This window comes from Falco rusticolus, chromosome 2 (genome assembly GCF_015220075.1).
Source record: "Falco rusticolus isolate bFalRus1 chromosome 2, bFalRus1.pri, whole genome shotgun sequence".
Classification (NCBI taxonomy): Eukaryota; Metazoa; Chordata; class Aves; order Falconiformes; family Falconidae; genus Falco; species Falco rusticolus.
The window spans coordinates 15,769,332-15,788,321 of record NC_051188.1 but is presented as its reverse complement, the minus strand read 5'-3'; the positions used below and the strand labels follow the sequence as shown (position 1 = coordinate 15,788,321).

Below are 18,990 nucleotides of genomic sequence, written 5' to 3'. Positions count from 1 at the left end.
GATCCAGATTTTCCATTAAGCATCTCCCTCACAGTCCTTGTTTCTCTTCTGAAACAATGACCCCTTGGACTGCAGTCACCAGTCTCTCCAGTCTTTCTCTTTTCCCCTTTTTCTTTATTCTTCTTCTTTTAACTGTTTACCAGTAATTTATTTTCTGCTAAAACCCTCTCTGGAGGCTGTCAAAATTCAGATAAAATCTCTCAGCCATGCCTGTGTCACAGAACACTCCTCTATGAGCAACTATTAAGGCTTAACACACATGCAATGTTTATGAAACACACTAAAGCAATCTAATGAGAAATTGTTTAACTCTGTGAGGTATATATCCCCAAATACAACACAGTGAAAAGGCAAAGAAGGAAATCTATTTTTCTATAAGGAAAAAGAGGTCACAGAATGGGAACAGTGGCCGATGCAACCCCAGTCTAAACAAAGGAACTATGTGATTGCATGGCCACGTCTGTGTCATGGCATCTTGGGACACACAACGCTAGCTCCTACTAAAGCTGCTTACACTCCATTGAACAGAACACTGCAACATGGGATTACTGCTCAGACTATCAAACGGTTTGTTCAACAAAGCATAACTTTGTGTAGACACAGAAATTAGTTTTTTTTTATTTGCTGTAATAAGCTGCTATGGATTCTTGCTTGCTCCTACACGGTAAAGCCAAGGCATTTAGAGCGAAGATACCTCAAGTACAGTAGATGAGCTATTTGAAGCCCACAAAATGTTTCTTTAAACAAAAAAGAATTTTTTTTTATTGTGGCCAACCCCAACAGAACAGTTTATCATTAAGGCCGTAGGTCTCTTTCAGATGGCCTGTCACACTTGAGGGTTAAGAGAATGGTGAGGAGCATTGCATGGCATGAGGCTTCATTCAAATCTGGTCTCACGAAGTAACCCAGAGAAACAGATATTATGGAGTAATTTGGGGAAAAAATATTGCGCATTTTATTAAACAGCAGACTTTTTCTTTTGTTTTGTATTTAAATTCATTTTCTTTTCTTTTTCTAGATACAGCAGGTTTAGTTTTAAACTTATTTGTTATAGAAATAATTTGTTAATAAAATTAAACATTTGCCAGCAATAATACCTACTGCATGAAAATTTAAAGTATCCTACACTATTATGGAATCATAGAATAATTAGAGTAGGAATTTCTGTTCTGGAGAACTTCTAGTCCAATCCCCTACCCTCAAAGAAGGGTCAGCCTACAGCAGGTTGCTCAGGGGCTTGTGCAATGGTATTTTCAATATCTCCAGTGACAAAGATTCCACAACCTTCTCTGGGCCACCTGTCTGACCACCCACAACATGATTTCTTCCTTCCAAATGCCTAATCAGAGTTTCCCTTCTTGCAACTTGTGTCTGTTTTCTCTTGGCTGATCTTCATAAGTGCCATTATGTATACCTAAGCAATACATGAAACATTTTAAACTTTCAGGGCATATAACTACATATATCATTACTCAGTTTTTAACTTCTCAGAGAGAAGTACTATGCTGAAGTGGTAAAAATCAAGTCCATATCCATTAGAGAAGATTTGACCCAATAGGTATAGTGGAGAAGTTCTAAATTACATTTGATCCCATTGCAGCTCAAAGTAGGGCCAAATTCAATGTCAGTTTAGGTTGCTCAGGGCAGTGTCTACTGTAGTTTGATGCATCTCCAAGAGTGGAGATCCCACAAACCTCTATGGGCAAACTGGGCAATGTTTTTTTTTGACCAAACAGCCAAAAACTGGTCAAATGGTTCAGATATGGCCTCAAAAGTGCAGAATAGAAATAAATAACAACTCCCTTTGTACTTTAATAAGCTCATTAAGAATTCTGTGTTTCTATAGTATCATGATATCATGGGCGACACATTTTTTTTTACAAATTCATAGCTAACAAGAAACACAATTTTATTTTTATTAACCTAGTAATATCTTACTGTATTTTTTACTTGATGGATGCTTCTGTTGATATATTCAAATCATCAGTTTTGACTTTCTCAGTCTGATGAGAATAAAATAAATGAATACACATGACTGAATATATCTTTCTTCTAGCTTCATAATCTACATATCTGAATAAAGAACAATATTTCATTTAGTTCTAAATTATTTACTGCATTTTACCTGATATGTAGGTAATTTTAGCTGGTCAGATTTTCATATAGGATCACGAAATATCAGAATGACACTGAAAATGATAATTATAAAGCACCTATAAAAAAATACATTGTATATATAAGAAAAAGCATACACAACACTATACAACGGTACATACCTGATGGGGATTTCAAAACTCAAGATCAGATATAGAGAATTGGATGATAACTCTCTTTAGTTCTGGCTGACTATGTGGAATTAACAATATAAAAATATCACTGCCTCCAAATGTGCTCTTTCACATTCTCCTCCATGTAAGGGCACATATTTCAATTAAGTTGTTATTTACAGCACTGGGTAATGTATTATAGAGCAGAAGGATATTTACCCTCCCTGCCTCTAAGCATCCCTTTGTCATCCTAATGCCTTTAAGGGCATTAACATGCCCAAAACAAGGATCTTAAGCTTCCTACCACTCTTAAGAATGCTTCACCTTTGACTCAAGATTTTGGGTTTTTTTCCTCAATTATTTACCTTGCTAAACATTTAGAGACAAAAACCACACCAAAAAGAACTCACTAAGACCAAAAAAACCCACCACAAACACCAAACCCGCATGCCTCTGTGTTTACTCCAGTTTTAAAATAGTTATGATAACAGAGTTGGTGAATGCACTTGCATCCTGCACTGATTGCTTTATTTGAATGTGACTTCCCAAGGGTAAAACTACTGCAGATACAACAGATAAACAGGATTTAGTCAAGAATTACTCTCATGAAGCTTTTCCCTCACAAACTAAATTTAAGATGACAGCTCTGAAACTTTAAATCTTTTTTTTATATTTGTACTGGAGTACAATATGAAACTATGTTATCATTTCAAATTCAGCTATATGGAATCTCCTTCAAAGAGAGAAAGATATGTCAACATGCAGCTACATTTCTGCCTTCCCCCAAAGAAATAACAAAAATATTGCTAATTATGGATGACGCTTGCTTGTGGAATAGAAAATGGGCTTACTTTTTTAACATATATCTGCAAATGCTATTTGTGGAATATCGTATTACCATTGATCTTGACCAACTAAAACTCAAATCAAGATATGAAATATTTTGTAAACTATTTCACCAAGCCAGTTCCCACCAAAACATCTACAGTTCAAAACAGAACCATGATCACATCTAGTTACTTTTTTAGTTACAAAGTTGTTTTATTACTCTAAGAAATTCATTTGTATGTATGCACATGACTATGAAATCAGAATTATAAATTAAACAATAAAGGATTTTGAATAGATTGCTTAGTATTAGCAGACACAGTATTTGTGTCGGTATAACGATGATCAGAAGAGCAAGTTACTGTAGCCAACGTGTCTAGAAAAAAGCAAAGCAGATTGATGGAATGTATCTGCAAACTGGTGTATTAGCAATTTCTAATTCCAAAAGTTCTCATTTATTAAGGGCTGAAATTTAAAATTACCAAAGTCTTTGACAGTTTACCATAAGGAGATTCACTTTCATATGCAAATGATAGCAACTCCCTTTCTACCATTTGTACTAAAATTAATCTTTTTTCGCTTGAGCTTTTGTCAGACAAGCTATCCATTTTACTCTTCTTGCTTTTGCAGAAACCTTTGTCCATGCTAGACACAATGAAAACCAAGTTATTAGAAACCAATCTACACTTTACATTTTAACAATTTAAATGCATACAGTTTATTAATATTTTATCATTGTATCTTTTCAGATTTCTTCCTTTATTGTGAAAATGTATCTTGTAGCTTACTGAGAAAAATCAATGAATGGTGATTATTTTATTACACTAAATAAAGAAATCAACTACAGCTTTAAATCTTACATAAAACATGATACAATCTCTTGTAATTTATGGAGCATATAAATACTAACTTGCATCCATACAAGAAACACAGAGCACTAAGCCTAATTCTTATAAAAATCTTTTCATGAGTGATCATCTTCTGCAATCAGCATTCTACAATCAGAGCTGAACAACTGGTTAGTGGTATGATAAAGGATGCTGCTCAAACTCCTGCTTACAAGGTAGTATATAATAATTTAAATAGAAAAGCCATTCTCACAAAACATGCTTAGAAGTCTGAGAGTTTAATCAACAGGAATTGAATTCTGTTGAAACAGATTACTTTTGAAAACATTTATAGAAAAGCCCATATCTTACGGATGCCTCTATTTAAGACAGCATCTAAACTTCATTGGGATTAAACTACAAAAACTCACAACAAAACCAAAAAAAAAAAACCCCAACGCCAAGTAGAGATATCTTTCCTTTTCCAATGCTGCTTCTTAAAAAACCTTTTTTTCCATGCATAAAACATATTGTTTTCCCAAAACTTGAGAGAATCCTTGCTCATTGACAACCAAAAATATTTCCATTGAAAACAGCAAAGTCTGCAGATTTAGTATGAAAACCTACTGTATTCATTGAAAAGTTATTTCAATACAAGAAATAGTGATTTCAGTAACTCTGGAAAGTAAAGTCTAGAATTGGTACACAAAACAGAAAAGAAAATTTAAGGTATCCTTCCACTTCAGGCAACCATGCATGAATGCAGCTTTCTGAAAGTCACAAAGAGCACACAAACTTTCTGAGTATATAAAACACTTCAGCTTGTGCTTTACCTTCCTTGGAAACCAGACCTTATTTCAGTGGATGACTCTATGACCCATAAAGTCCAATACTTTCACCTTACACTCTGGGTGGCCTCCTGTTTGGATGGTGTATCTATTTATAAAGCACTATTACTCTATAAGGGCCACTATTTAATCAATGCAATCTAAATGAAACAGTGATTAAAAAGGGGCATGATACAACACCTGGATCTATCAGAGCTTCAAATATTCCTATTACATGCCAGACACTGAAAAAAAATCTACATTTTTATAGCAGTACTTGCAAATTTCCAATTCTTACAAAGCAGTTATCACTTAGATAAAAGGTTTTGAAAGATGTATCCTGGCTGATAAATTCTGAACAAAGGGAAATCATGCTGCAACACGGTGAGAGTTGTGGGAGCCAACTGAGGCTCTGTCTCTTAGCAGATAATGTTAGGCTACAGTTATATTTTTGTTTTGATATTCGTGACAGCTGAAGAGGAGAAGCCAAGAAAAGCATCAGAAAATCAGTAATTCTTCAGAATAAGGTGGAAATTTGAATTAAAATAAAGGAATAGGTGGATTTAAACCATAGGATTTTTTTTTTATTTTTGTGCTTTGATATTAGAATACTAAATCTGAAGTATTCTGCAGTATACAGATACCTAGGTAACAGCTGTTCAAATAGAGTGCTGAAAAGAACAATGTCTAAGGTGGGGAATGCAGCCAGCCTAATCCCTCTGAATCAGCTGCTCCTAAAACCACAACAGATAAACCATTAAACTAGTGTCCCTGCTGCAAAATCTGCTAAAGCAATCTATTAGAAAAAACTCTGAAATGCTATGCAGACTAAGTGGGATTCCTTAAAGGGGTACAGGCCTTGTTATGGAGTGCCCAGACAGGTGATTTGGGAACTCAACATGACAATTCTGGGATTGTACAAGACTTATTATGGGTTATTTAGGGGAAGGACCAAGGGAGGGGAAGGACCAAAGGTGAGGAAGGGTGGGTGGGGGATGAACAAAAAAAGAGATATAAAAGGGCAGGTCACACATAGGGAGGCTGCTGGTCAGTACACTTTGGCCAACCTTGAATCTGATCCCCAGAGTTTATCCTCTCCTCCTCTTAAGCTGTATTTTTCGGGGTTTTTTTTTGGCAAGTGTGTTTTCTATGTGGGGGAAGGAATCCACTAGCAAAATTCTAGCTGTACCAGCCACCAAGAGGATGAGAAGTCTGGGAGCTGTGTGCTGCAGATTGAGCCACTGGAAGCAAGACAGTGAATAGACCAAAAATCCGTGAGACTGGTGAAGGGTGTTTTCCTTGAGCAATGAACCACAGAAAGAGGATAGAACTATTCGTGCTGTGTTTGTGCAGCTGCCTGTAAAGGTACTGACCTCTGTTAGCCTGTGTGTGGTTTGCTGTGTCTGTACAGAGTATGTATGCATGCCCATTTTTAGATTCATGCTCTGCCTCTATTTTGCAGATTTTATGTGCATTTCATGTACTGTTGCATTAAGACTGATTTATAGGCTGGTCCTCAAGAGTTCTTTAACTCAGTGAAAAGTCAGAGGACTAGACTTCCTTAGCTTTCTAAGAGCAGACTTTCTGCCTGTTATCAGTGAATGAAACTTGAACTTCTTTGCCTAGATGCTTCGTGTGTGAAGGAAGAAGCCTGTGTCTTCTATTCCCAGAATGTTTTCTAGGAGCTTCAGCAGGCAATTTCCAAGAGTTCAAACCTCTTATACCTTGAGTGTCCAATCTAAATTTCTGGAGACCCAATTGTTGAAACAGAGGAATAGCAATGATTCCAAAACAGAAAGTCATTCTACCTCAAATAGTAAAAAAGTAGTAAAATAGTAAAAATCTTATTGTAGGGGGTTAAACTGGTATTGAAATTAAATATTACTAGCCTAGATTGCACTCAGGATGGGAGGGGACAAGAGATAACAGCATCCCAGACAGATACATACAAGTCTTTTGCTAAAATATGAAATACAACTTTTTTATCTAGTATTAGGAGTACTTTATAAACACATTGTCAACAACAAACTTTCATAACTTATGCAAATAAAAACTTTCAGAATTCATAAACATTTTCTTGATCAGAACTCTGAAAGTACTGTTTATGCTTCTGAGGTTAGTCTTGATTTTCAGTGTACACTACAAGCCTTTTAGCAGCTGCCTGACGAACCAGCTATCCAACGCAGAACTGTTTTTACAGATGACTTAAAAGCAGGCGAGTCCAAAAGAATGAAATAAATGTTTTCATTTAAAAGATAAGGTCTTGTTGGAATAAGAGGGTTTTGGGGTTTTATGGAAGAAGTGGAATTAGAGCTCTTTACTTGGTTCTTGTGGAAACAAAAAGTAAATTCCAGTTTGTTGACCTCAACATTTTTTTCGATATTGATATTCATCTGACATGTGCCTGGGCTGCTGTTTTGCCTCTTAACAGTTCTTAAAAACAGTTCTGGGTCTCTTTCTCTCCTGCTAGTATCTATAGCCATCAGAAGACAACAACATCCCAGAAGACTGGGATGGACTTACATTTCATTATACACTGCTGTATTTTATTACTGAGCTGTAATCATGTACCACGAGAGAGGGAAACCACAGAACACATTTAAGATGCCACCATGAGGAAACTGAGAGTATAAAGACCAAGAATTACAACCACCAAAGATCTATCATGATTCATAAGCTTCATATCTTAATGTTGATAGCAAATAAATCACTGTAGATGGATAAACTGAACCATGATATTGTAAAGTTCAATGTCAGCATTGCTAATTGAAAGCATTCAGAACTTTCTATCTTAGAAGAACGTTCGATACACAGAATTTTTGTTTTAATTTAATGCAAAAGTTAACTTCCAAATATCAGAACTTCCACCTGGGAAGAAATATATTTCCATCAGCTCTGTTACCACAACATAATACACAGCAAAACATGGTTCTATTCCATATACTGATTTCTTCGCACTTTAAGTAGGCAGATTTAATTTTTTTATTGTGCTTTTACTGAGTCAATTCAGACCTGAGAAATGCAACACCTGTTGGTTTTCTGTCTATTGTTTTGTAATGCTCTCAGAAAATCTTTACACTTCTATAAATTCTGCTATTATTATTCTACCATCTGGCCTATATTCTGGATTCCTCCCTATCCCCATTAAATGTTTGTAACAAAACAGTTAATTTTATTATTTTCTGCACTGGCAGCAAACATTCTGACAAGTCAGCTTTTAACTAATAACCTAAGTAGAGACTTACTACATCCTTAATAGATGCAATCTTTCAGTACAGTTTTGATGTTTCAATGTCAAAATATCTAAATCAAACCTGTCTCAAAAGAGAGTATCTTACAATGAATGAGAGAGAGGGAGGTATGAGTAACTATCAAGAAATCAGGATGATTGAGTCGGGCATGTAAAATAAACCAATCCAAAACATGGCCTTTATTGAAATATAAATCTGAAGGTAATTTAAAGAGTTGAGAGAAAATCTTTATTGAAGCCTTTAATCAATTTGTGAATACTAGATCTAGAATTAACCGTTGATAAATTATGTTTATAAAATCAATAATGAAGTCATTAAAAAAAGAAAGTTAATTAAAAATTATAAAGGCTAATCAAAATATTGGTGTAATATGCAAAAACATGAATTGGAATAACTTTTAAGAAAAAAATTATTCAACTGAAATGGATTATTAGGAATAATCAAAGTTTTTCTGGTAAAGTACATACAAACCCCAAAATATATAAATTGTATTTCAGACGTGATCTGACTAGAAGCTTGAGAACCAAAACAGACTGATAATGTATTATTAAGAATTCCCACAAGTAATTCAACTCCCCCCCCCCGCCCTCGTATTACATATTTGACATTAAAAAACATATAAAAGATATAAGAAGCAGTATTTGGTCATCTGTTGCTACTTTCTATTGTGACTAACAAAAAATTAACACAATTTACTGCTTATGGATACAGTTAAATATCTACTGTAAAGCTTCACCTTAATAATCTGTCCTTCTCTTACAGTATTTAAAATTATAAATTATTTCTTCATAATACTTCATAAAATTTCATAAAAATTACTAATCCAAATGTACAATTTTGTCAGCAGTCTGAACAATGAGAAAGGAAGATTACTATGATGGTAATAAAACACAGCACATTTGTCAATAGTTGACTGGGATAATATATGGAAATAAAAACTCTTTGAATATTCTTGGTTGAAAAACATCTATTATTGTTAATACTAATTTCATCCTGTTACACTCTGCCACATTATCTCCATTTTGTATGGAGGTACATCTGCACAGAAGCTTGAAATCAAATTTCAGGCTTGCATCTAAAAAAAAAAATTGCATAAGAAAGGGAAATTGCATGCAGTTTGGTCACAACCAAATAAAGGTAGAAGTCACAAACTGCAAGGTACTCTTGAAGATTATGAACACTACTGAATCAGCCACAAATAATGCTTTTTAAATAATAATGACTATAATAGTCATAAGAGAGAAGGGACTAGGTTCAACTCTGGTTATATGACCAAACAATATCTGAACATGCATTATCACTTGTTGCTATACATATCTTTACACTTTATTGTCCATAATTTAAGCCTTTTTGTGAAGGAAAAGATAAAGAAATATTAAGCATTAGCGAAAAGAAATGGTTTGCATAACAAGGATCTTATTAACTCTGGAAATATCCATTTGACAGCTTCTTTAAAAAAGTAATGCCTAGAAGTCATGTACCACTCAAATCTTCTTTTTGAATTTGACAGAACACTAATGTTCACAGAAATCGTATCCTACTGGACGAGACTGTGTTAATCAAGGTCAAAACTAGCAGCTTTCTATTTATTGCCCGGAGGCAACAGATCTAGCCCTCCTAAAGGAACCTTCCTCTATGGAAGGTTCTTGCAGTTTCCTCTCTATGTATCCAGCACGATGAAATTTGTTTCCTTAAATACTAATTGATTTAGATAAATGACATTTTAATTTGTCTGCCTATTATCTTAAATATATTTCTTCTGTCAAACAAAGTATAGACAGATTTACACTAACTAAAAATTATCTTCTATAACAGACAGAGCTGTTGTTGGACTCTGCACCTTGTAAACCTGTAGAACGCAAATGTTTTATTTTCTTCAAAGACTAGTCTTCTATGAATTTCTACATTACCTTTATTAGAATTGATTCACTTTACCTCTTTATATGTATCTCTCTACCAGATTAAAGAGTGTGTCTTGACTTAGACGTAAAGAATCATCTGAGTAAATAAATCTTTTTTCCATACAGTTCATCAGAAAGACTAATGAGTAAAAGCTAAGAAGTAAATCTATTGTGAAGTAACATTACTGTATTTAAAGTTACTGACTTCAAATTGCTCAGTCTGCTGTCTTCGTGTTTCTCATCCATCTTTACATTTTTACATACCTTTTCACACATTTAAAGCTCTTTGGGACTTTGGTTTGGAAAGGCCTACTGCAGTGCAATTCACATAATATACATGTGACACCAGCATACTGAAGTAAAGTGACTTTAAATTTACCTGTATAGCAAGTGCTCGAGCTACAAGACTTCTAAGATATTGTAAAGGATCTTCTGGACCTTCCCACTTGCTTTGCCATGTGACAGGACACTGAAACAAAAATATATTTACTGAAAGTATCTATTTCAAAATCATCATAATGACATGTTAAGCTAGGAATTTGAATGAAATTAAATAATCTGGAGATCAAATGTATATACAAAGGAAAAAGGCAATACGAGCTATATAATGATCAAAGCATACAATAAGGATAAAACCATTAATTGTACCTACTCCACAGGAATCTGTGAAGCACACTGAAATTGACTCTGCAAGATTCTCCTACTTACGGGAAAGAGAATACATGTAAATCATTACCTGTGAAATATTGCGTAACACTGAAGATGCTGAGCAAAATAAATAGTTCATACTGTTTAACATTTACAGTTGCATTTTTAAGGAACTTAACAATCAAGTAGCGTATGGGCTGAACAGATTTTCAAAATCTGCTCACAGAAGCTCATAAGAAAAACTATCTTTCAGAGTAAATACTCTATGTGTACCTTTTGTAGATAAAAACCTGAAAATATCTGGATTCAGGAACACGAATTAATAATGAATTTAATAAACTAAAATATATACAAGATGATAAAGCACATTTACCTGCATGCTTTTTGCATAATTATGATTTTTTTGAAAACTTCTTGTATTTGAAAGTATTTTCCTTGCATTTTTTCAGACTCTTTTGCTCAATATGCATTTACAGGCAGCTCACCAATCATTTATAAGTCATTCACGTAATGTTGCTAATATATCTCTATTTATCGCTAAAACTCTATATTACTCTAAGTTGAAAATAATAGCTTAGCTAATTGTTAGTATGAAAGCATATTTCAGATGTATACTAACATACCAATTTTGCATAAATAAGGCACATTGAAACCATTAGAAGTCATACATTTATTGAGTTTTACATTTCTTTTGGTAACCTAGCAGCTTCTGCAGGTGCTATAATCTTAAAAAAACTATAATCTTGGTGTTTTTAAAACCAGTTCTTTGTTACATATTGTGTGACTACACTAAACTAAAGAAGAACTCTGTATAGAAAATACATGAAACAAATCACTTCAAGATGATAAATATAGAGAGGTTTAGCTGCCAGCAGATTTAGCTGCCATGCCAAGAGCATGGCGTTAGCCTCTCTGGAGGGCTGCTGAAAAGATTGCTTTATGGTCACAATCCAATAAAGTCATCTAAGTAAGATTCTAGGTAAGTAGGTAAGTAAGCAGACGAAATGCCAGAAACACTTTGTTCAGTACATCAGCAAGCACCGAACTGATGTCTGTGAGAGATAAAAATGCACAGAATCTTTAAGTAAATTTTTTGTGATGGTGATCAGCTTCATATTTTGGAAGCTGCTGCTTCCAATTTAAGAGTGCAGCTTAAGTGCACAAGCAAGCCATACTCTCTTGCTCAGTAACAAGAAATATAACTATAAATACTAAAAAACGGCCATTACATGTATCATTTGCATTCACTATGACTTGTACTTAGCACCAATTCCTACCACACAGTCAAAACTTGTTTAAAAAAGCAGTAAGATTGCTAACACGAAAATGTTAATTTATTCTAATTGTACTGCAATTTTGTTAACAAATGCTGCCTGTGAATCTGAAAAGACAAGAAATTTAATCATTGTTTTAATTAGCAATATGATAGATGAATAGACGCATAACAATCTTAACAGTACTTGTTCCTCACATGAAGATAAACAAGAAGTTAATAGGAATTATAGTTCATTGCAGGGCTAATCTCAGTATCTATGCATTAGCACCATTAAAATTTATCAGCTTCTGCAGGTGAAAAAAACCCACAGTTTCATGTCAATGTTTGACTATCTTTGGAATCCAATTATCTATTAATGACAGCATGTAAATTTGCAGTCACTAATGGTACCAATTTATCAAAATGCCCAGTTTACTGCTAGAAAACATGGAGAAAGTGCTTGTATAAATTCTGGTTGCTTTTTTCGTATATTAAGAATACAGGGTGAGATGATACGTTGATATGATAGGCACAGCTTGTGTGGTATGATATGGCAATAATCCATACTGGATAAATGCAGAGAGCAAATTGTGATTACAACTGCAGCAAAACTTAAATCTTAAGAAACTGTAAAAACTAAGAAAAGGGACAGATGTACATGTTCTACTGGCTAATATATTTGACTTTTCTAGCATGATTTGGCATTTGAAATGGAAATAGTATTCCACAACTTCTAATCTTATTGGATTTGTCCTTAAAGGAAAGCTTGATAAAAGTATAATATACTCAGAAGCTTCTGAAAGTACTTGAAGCAACCTTTTTCTGTGTTTTCATTTCCAGAACATGGTTCTGTTTTAGAGTCACTATCAACAAAATAACTCCATTTTAGCATCTCTATCAATAAAAGAACTTAGAACAAATGATGACTTGAAAATATGTATCAGAATTTTGTTCAGTATCCTTGGGTGTTTTCATTGTTTACAATGTAAATTTACGACAAAATCATTTACCTTCTGACTTAGCAGAGCGCTTGCTAGTCTTTGTACTTCAGAAGTCAGTAATGAGGTACCTCTGATGACTTTACTTAAAGAAGCAAGTGACTGATGGACACTTTGCACAAGGCGAATGGCACTGAATTGTTCCAGAGTAATGAATGATAAGACTGGAGATCCCTGCTGCTCCACAGGAGGAGACACCTTCTGATGAATCAGGTTAGAATTCTAAAAAAGAACATGTGATGTCCAGTTAATAAACTCAGGGAATCTATTATGTTATACAATGTATTATTTGTTTAATTCTTAATACTCCATATGAACTTATTAGCTTTTAAGTAATTCAGATATCCCCCCTTTTCTGACATGGGATTAAAACTATAATGACACTTTCAACATTGTCTGTGAGGTTTTCAATAAAGGCATCATTCTTCTGAGACAACTCTCTACCCAATTACTTCAAAAGTACTGGAATTTCTGAAAAATCTTCACTTAGCTGAATCACTACTTTTAGTATTTGTGTTAATGTGTTAGTATAAAAAGCAGTAGTCTAACTCAGCATAACAAGATTGTACTGGGTACTATAAACCATGCTGCCATATATAGCCCTTGCTTTGATAAGACTAGTTCAACCTAGCAGCAGATTAAATACAAATAAATAAAAAGTAAATATAATACTATGTGTAAATACTGAGTAACTCGGACTCTGAGAGGTACTGCTCTTCTCTCACTGATATTTTTATTACATACTTCCATTCTGTTACTGCCACTGAAAATCCAAATTTATTCAGTAATTTCAAGAGATGGTACCATTTTTTCAAATCTTAATTCATATGCAGCTTATTACATAAATATATTTTAGCATGTGCTATGAAACTACCAATCTGACATGTGACAAGATGCTGCACTGAATTCCAGTTATGAAATTTAAACCTTTACTGGAAAATTCTGCAAGGCACAAATGCAAAAAGAAGACCCTAGCCTTTGGGGAAAAAAATGTTTTGCTATTTCAATTTGTAGTAATTTATTACGGTAAAGTCAGATTTTACTCCTTCTGAAGTATCTCTTCTGAAAATATAAGTTGTTTTGACCTTTTTTTTCACATTAAATAAACTTCTAAATTGTCACATGGCATCTTGCTTCCCAGGATGTCTGGCACATCTGTCTTGCATACAGAATGTCTGCCACCACAATCATTCCCGGGCACTGTAGGTTTGTCAGAACTTTCATGTGTTTTGCATTTCAAGCTCATACTGCACTCAACTACTAGGCAAAAGTATGAAAAAAACTAACTGAAAGAGTATACTTTGGTTTATGACAAACAAAAAAGTGAAGGATAAGGTCTTCCTTCCCACGTTATTAAAAAGGTATACAACAAAGTTACTGTTGAAAGTGTAAGAAACACATAGTATTTAGACATTTTATGTTTTGTATTTTGTCTTTGCATGTATCCTGAAATCACAGTACCAGTTTCACTTTAGTATTTCTGGACTATAGTTTGTGGAGTATATATAAAATATAATGTAAAACTAGCATAAGCTAGTTGATAATTTCTTATTGGAGTGTTTAATTACACAAAAAATAAAGAACAAAGACATTGCAAAGTGCGGGCTTTGCTCAGTTTGTCACATACACAGTCTTAATTAATGAAAAACTTCTGAAAGAGAAGGCCTCCAAGTTCCTCAATACTGTCCTTTACATAACAGTCTTGTAAGAATTGCATATTCATTTCATCACTCTTTCTAATGCTTTCTCCTGAGAATTTGTTAAAACAACCCATCTGTCATTCTTATAGGAAAATTAAACATGAATACCAGTATCAGCTTATACATTTAAAGTTCTATTACATTCCCTTAAAATCCATTATGCATATAATTCACATCAGCTTTAAAAATATCCTCGTGACCTGCTTGGGAATTCAGATGAAGAACTGCTGAAGTACTGAGTGTTTTTCCAAATTGTAAGAAACTGAAGCTAGGTTATAATCTTTAATATTGAACACTATATTATGCTACCAATATTAAATTAGGTGTATTTTGAGACTTTGATAATTTTCCCTCTATCGCTTCTATACTTTTTATTATCTCAGTACAATACAAGACTTCATGTAGTCTCGCCTAAGATGCTCCAGATATTTCCTTTATTACCTTCCTAAACTCAAATGTGTTCCTAAACTTCAATATGTTGTGAAAATTGCCCCATCAGAAATGCAACAAATATAATGAAAACAAACTCATATGCCTCCACTAGTTATGCATTTTATTAAAAAATCAGGTTTGGTGGTGGTGGTGGGTTTTGGAAACCTCCATTGCCCTTTTGATGTACCTATTCTGCCTTGCCCTTCGAGTCTCTCTGCCTTTTCTTTTAGATATTAGCCTCTCTGTTTATTACACACATTATTTACTGCTGAAAATATAAGAAAGAATGACCTTATATTTCTGTTTCACTGATTTTACTTGGTGAAAAAAACACTGTTCTTTCATTAAAACTGAGGTTCCTAATGTTTTAGATAAAAAAGCAGCAACCTGTTAATTTTCAAAACTAATTTTGCAATTGTCTTGCAGCATCATGCAACTTTATGAAAATAGTTAGCCTTCAGTTTACAAACACAGCAAAAGATAAGGTAGAAGGCATCATGACAGCATATGATCATATACTCAGGAAACATAATTTTGAAGCAGTTGCTTCCGAATTTTCATTATGGGTCGGCTTTCTAACTTTCATAGAGGTACTAAAGGGTGTCTTTGAAACAAGGCAGAAAACGCATCCTACTTACAAGAAAAATACAGCACTGATTCCTGTCTCTTTCTGCTCATGACAGATAGCCATTTGGACATGATGAAACAGTTATGCAGCCCCACTGCATCCTGCCATTTTTGTGCTTCTCTGAAAACTGTCATATGATGAGCAATGGCTGAGTTCTGTTGGACAGTAATTTCCAACTGATCTAGTTATGTGACAATTAAGTGCTTATATAGGTCTTGTTCTACATTCTGTCAAGGCAGAAGGCTATGTGGGAAGAGAACGGACATCAGGACAGAGGCTGGTTCAATTATGCTGATGACCCAGCCCTGGCCATCCTTTTTTAATTTCCACATTAAGAAATATCTTTTTTTTAAATTTGTATAACCCTTGTTTGACAAGTTATTCAGTGATGGCTTCACTTTTTCAGTAAACAGTCTTTCACGAAAACTTATACTGGGCATCTGAGTATTTGGGTTTTTTTATAACTTAATGGCAGGTTCATGAGAGTTTAATTAATTTGATTAGTGTTAAGTTGTTATTAAATCATGCTGAAAGACACTGCAGAAGCAGTCTTAGGACAGTATTCATTACAAGAGTGTTTTCAAATGTCAAGAATTAAAATGTATTTTTTCAAATGAAGTTAGATAGATGAAAATGTCAAGACATTCTGTACTAGTCCAGAAGAGCTAAATAAAGAGGAAGTTTGCTTGTGTAACTTTCAACACAGGAGTGCACTGATTTGAACCAGACTTTAAGTATCTATTTCATTTAAATTAAAATTCAATTAAAAATTCTGGAGCCTGCATTCTGGCTAGACCAGGGGTCCTCAAACTTTTTAAACAGGGGGCCGGCGCGCAGATGAAGTGGCAGGCAGTCATCTGCGGCTGCTTGGTTTCCCCCCCCAACCCCCGGCGGGGGGTGGTGGGGGGGTTCTGTAAATACCACGGGCCGGATTGAGGACCCTGGGGGGCCGTATCCGGCCCGTGGGCCGTAGTTTGAGGACCCCTGAGTTAGACTAATAAACCGTGGATGAAGGAGAGGCAGTTTCCATGATTCTATTGTTATGGATAGACAAAGAATAATAAACTCTCCAGCTCAACAATTTCAAAACGTCTGAATAATTGGTAGCAACATTTAACAGAGCTTTGCAAAATGTATGCCACTGAGAAGAAAAATAAGTTCTACACATTTCCAGAAATATTTCTTAAAAAGTAATAACATGTAAGTCCTCAGTACTGTATTAATGTATAAGAAATATTTCCCATTTCAAAATGTCAAAAATGAAAAAGCTAAAATTTCCAATATATATCTGCCGTTCGGCCACAAAGACTGTGATAGCTCTAAAAACTGAGCACAAAGGACTACTATTCACAGAGCCACCAAACAGTTGAGGTTGGAAGGAACCTCTGGAGACTGTCCAGTCCAACTCTGGTCAAAGCTACAGCAGGTTCCCACAACTGTATCCAGTCAGGTTTTCAGTATCTCCAAGGATGGAGACTCTACAGCCTCTCTGGGCAACCTGTTTCAGTGTTTGATCATCCTCACAGTAAAAATAAAAAAGTTTTGTCCTGTGTTTAAATTGCATTTTCAGTATTTCAGTTTGTGCCCATGGCCTCTTGTCTTGTCACAGGACACCACTGAGAAGAGCCTGGCTCTGTCTCCTTCACTCCTTCCCATCAGCTGACACACAATGATAAGATACCCCTAAGCCTTCTCCTCCCCTGGACGAACAGTGCCTGTTCTCTCATCCTCCCCTTGTATGACAGATGCTCTTGTCCCCTAATTATCTTAATGACCTTTGGAAATCCTTGGAAATAATTTCCAGGATGATTTGCTCAATTACCTTTCCAGGTGAAGCTAACTGATCCATCATTCTCTGGATCCTCCTTTTTGCCCTTCTAAAAGAGTGACATTTGCTTTCTTTGATCCTCAGGAATCTCCCCCAACCACATGTACCTTTTAAAGATAACTGAGAGTGGTGTCACTACGGCAGCAGCTAGCTCCCTCAGCATTTAAGGGTGCATCCTGTAAGGTCCTGTGGATTTGTCTATATTGTTTAAACACTCCTTAACCTGATCCTCTTCCAAGAGTAGTCTTCCTTGCTCTGTACTTTCCTACCACTTTTGGGACCTGGGACTGGTGAAGGCCAGACTTACCAGTATGGAGAGGCAAAGAAAGCATCTAGTACTTCAGCCTGCTCCTCATCCTTTGTGGACAAGTCCTCATGTCCATTCAGTAGTGGGCCTACACTCTTCCTGGTCTTCATTTCATTGCTGATGTACCTTTAAGTTCCCGCCAAAATACCAGGTTTTGAAAAAGTGAGGCTTCTTCCAGTTGTGTCAAGAAGGTCTCATCTACTTCACAATGTTGGCCAATATTAGGTAAAATTTTTGTTTTATCACTGATTTCTGAAATTCACTGACTACATAAATTCTATAGACATTCTGACAATTTAGCTTCTTTATATACTCTAAATTATTTAGACTGATTTTTGTAGGATGAAACACTGATGTTCAATCCAGAGAAATACCCTGTCAAATGCGTCTATTATTTTATCTAAACTTGGACACTAGATTACAGAATACAAAAGTGATCATCATACAGTATTGAAAGTGTACAAATAAAAATATGTCCACACTTAAATATTATGATCAATTATTCCAGTGTAAATTCTACAGCACAAACCTATGTCGAGTGGCAAATTTTGTTATGCTTCAGAAGCATCTGCGTATTTTTTTAAACATTTTTATTCCAATGCTGAGTATGTGAATCAAGGATTAATTCAAAAAGAACTATTTTACAAATATCTTGAAAATAGTTATTGTACATCTTGTTTAGCTGCAGACTGTTTATTATAGAATCATAGAATGGTTTGGGTTGGAAGGGACCTTAAAGACCATCTAGTTCCAACCCCCCTGCCACGGGCAGGGACACCTCCCACTAGACCAGGTTGCCCAAAGCCCCATCCAGCCTGGCCTTGAGCACTGACAGGGATGGGGCAGCCACAGCTGCTCTGGGCAACCTGTGCCAGTGCCTCACCGCCCTCACGGTAAAGAATTTCTCCCTCATATCTAATCTAAACCCACCCTCTTTCAGTTTCAGTTATTTTGTATCAAAAGATTATTTTGACAAACCCACAATGTGTCATACATCTATTTATATGGATTAAATGAGAATTTAATGAGGGATTTCAAATTCCAGCATGCACCTCATGTCTCTTCTTTGTATGTAGTTATTTGAGTTAGGGAAACATTTTTCTCATTCCAGTGCTGTTGTGTACAAGATGTGTTTTTAGGACATGCTGTCTGTTATCTGTTACTTATCGCTAAGGGGAAATAATAATGCTAAATTATCTAAGTAGGCTCCTAGTGTGAGGTGAGAGGGGTCCTTCCCAAGTATGTGTAGCATCTGCTTTCAGAGAGAATTTGCACACATTACAACTGAACAGA

General features: G+C 35.1%; 1 protein-coding gene across 2 annotated transcripts in view; it reads right to left on the bottom strand.

Annotated features, from left to right (window-relative positions):
- Window positions 1-18,990, bottom strand: part of DYNC2H1 (dynein cytoplasmic 2 heavy chain 1) — a 176,490-nt gene that overhangs the window by 19,529 nt on the left and 137,971 nt on the right. For both annotated transcript variants that reach the window (XM_037375820.1, XM_037375819.1), the window contains exons 84-85: window positions 12,815-13,024; window positions 10,281-10,370 (exon numbers count right to left, since the gene is read on the bottom strand). In XM_037375820.1, coding sequence (XP_037231717.1) covers window positions 10,281-10,370; window positions 12,815-13,024 — 300 coding nt within the window. The remainder of the gene's footprint in view (window positions 1-10,280; window positions 10,371-12,814; window positions 13,025-18,990) is intronic.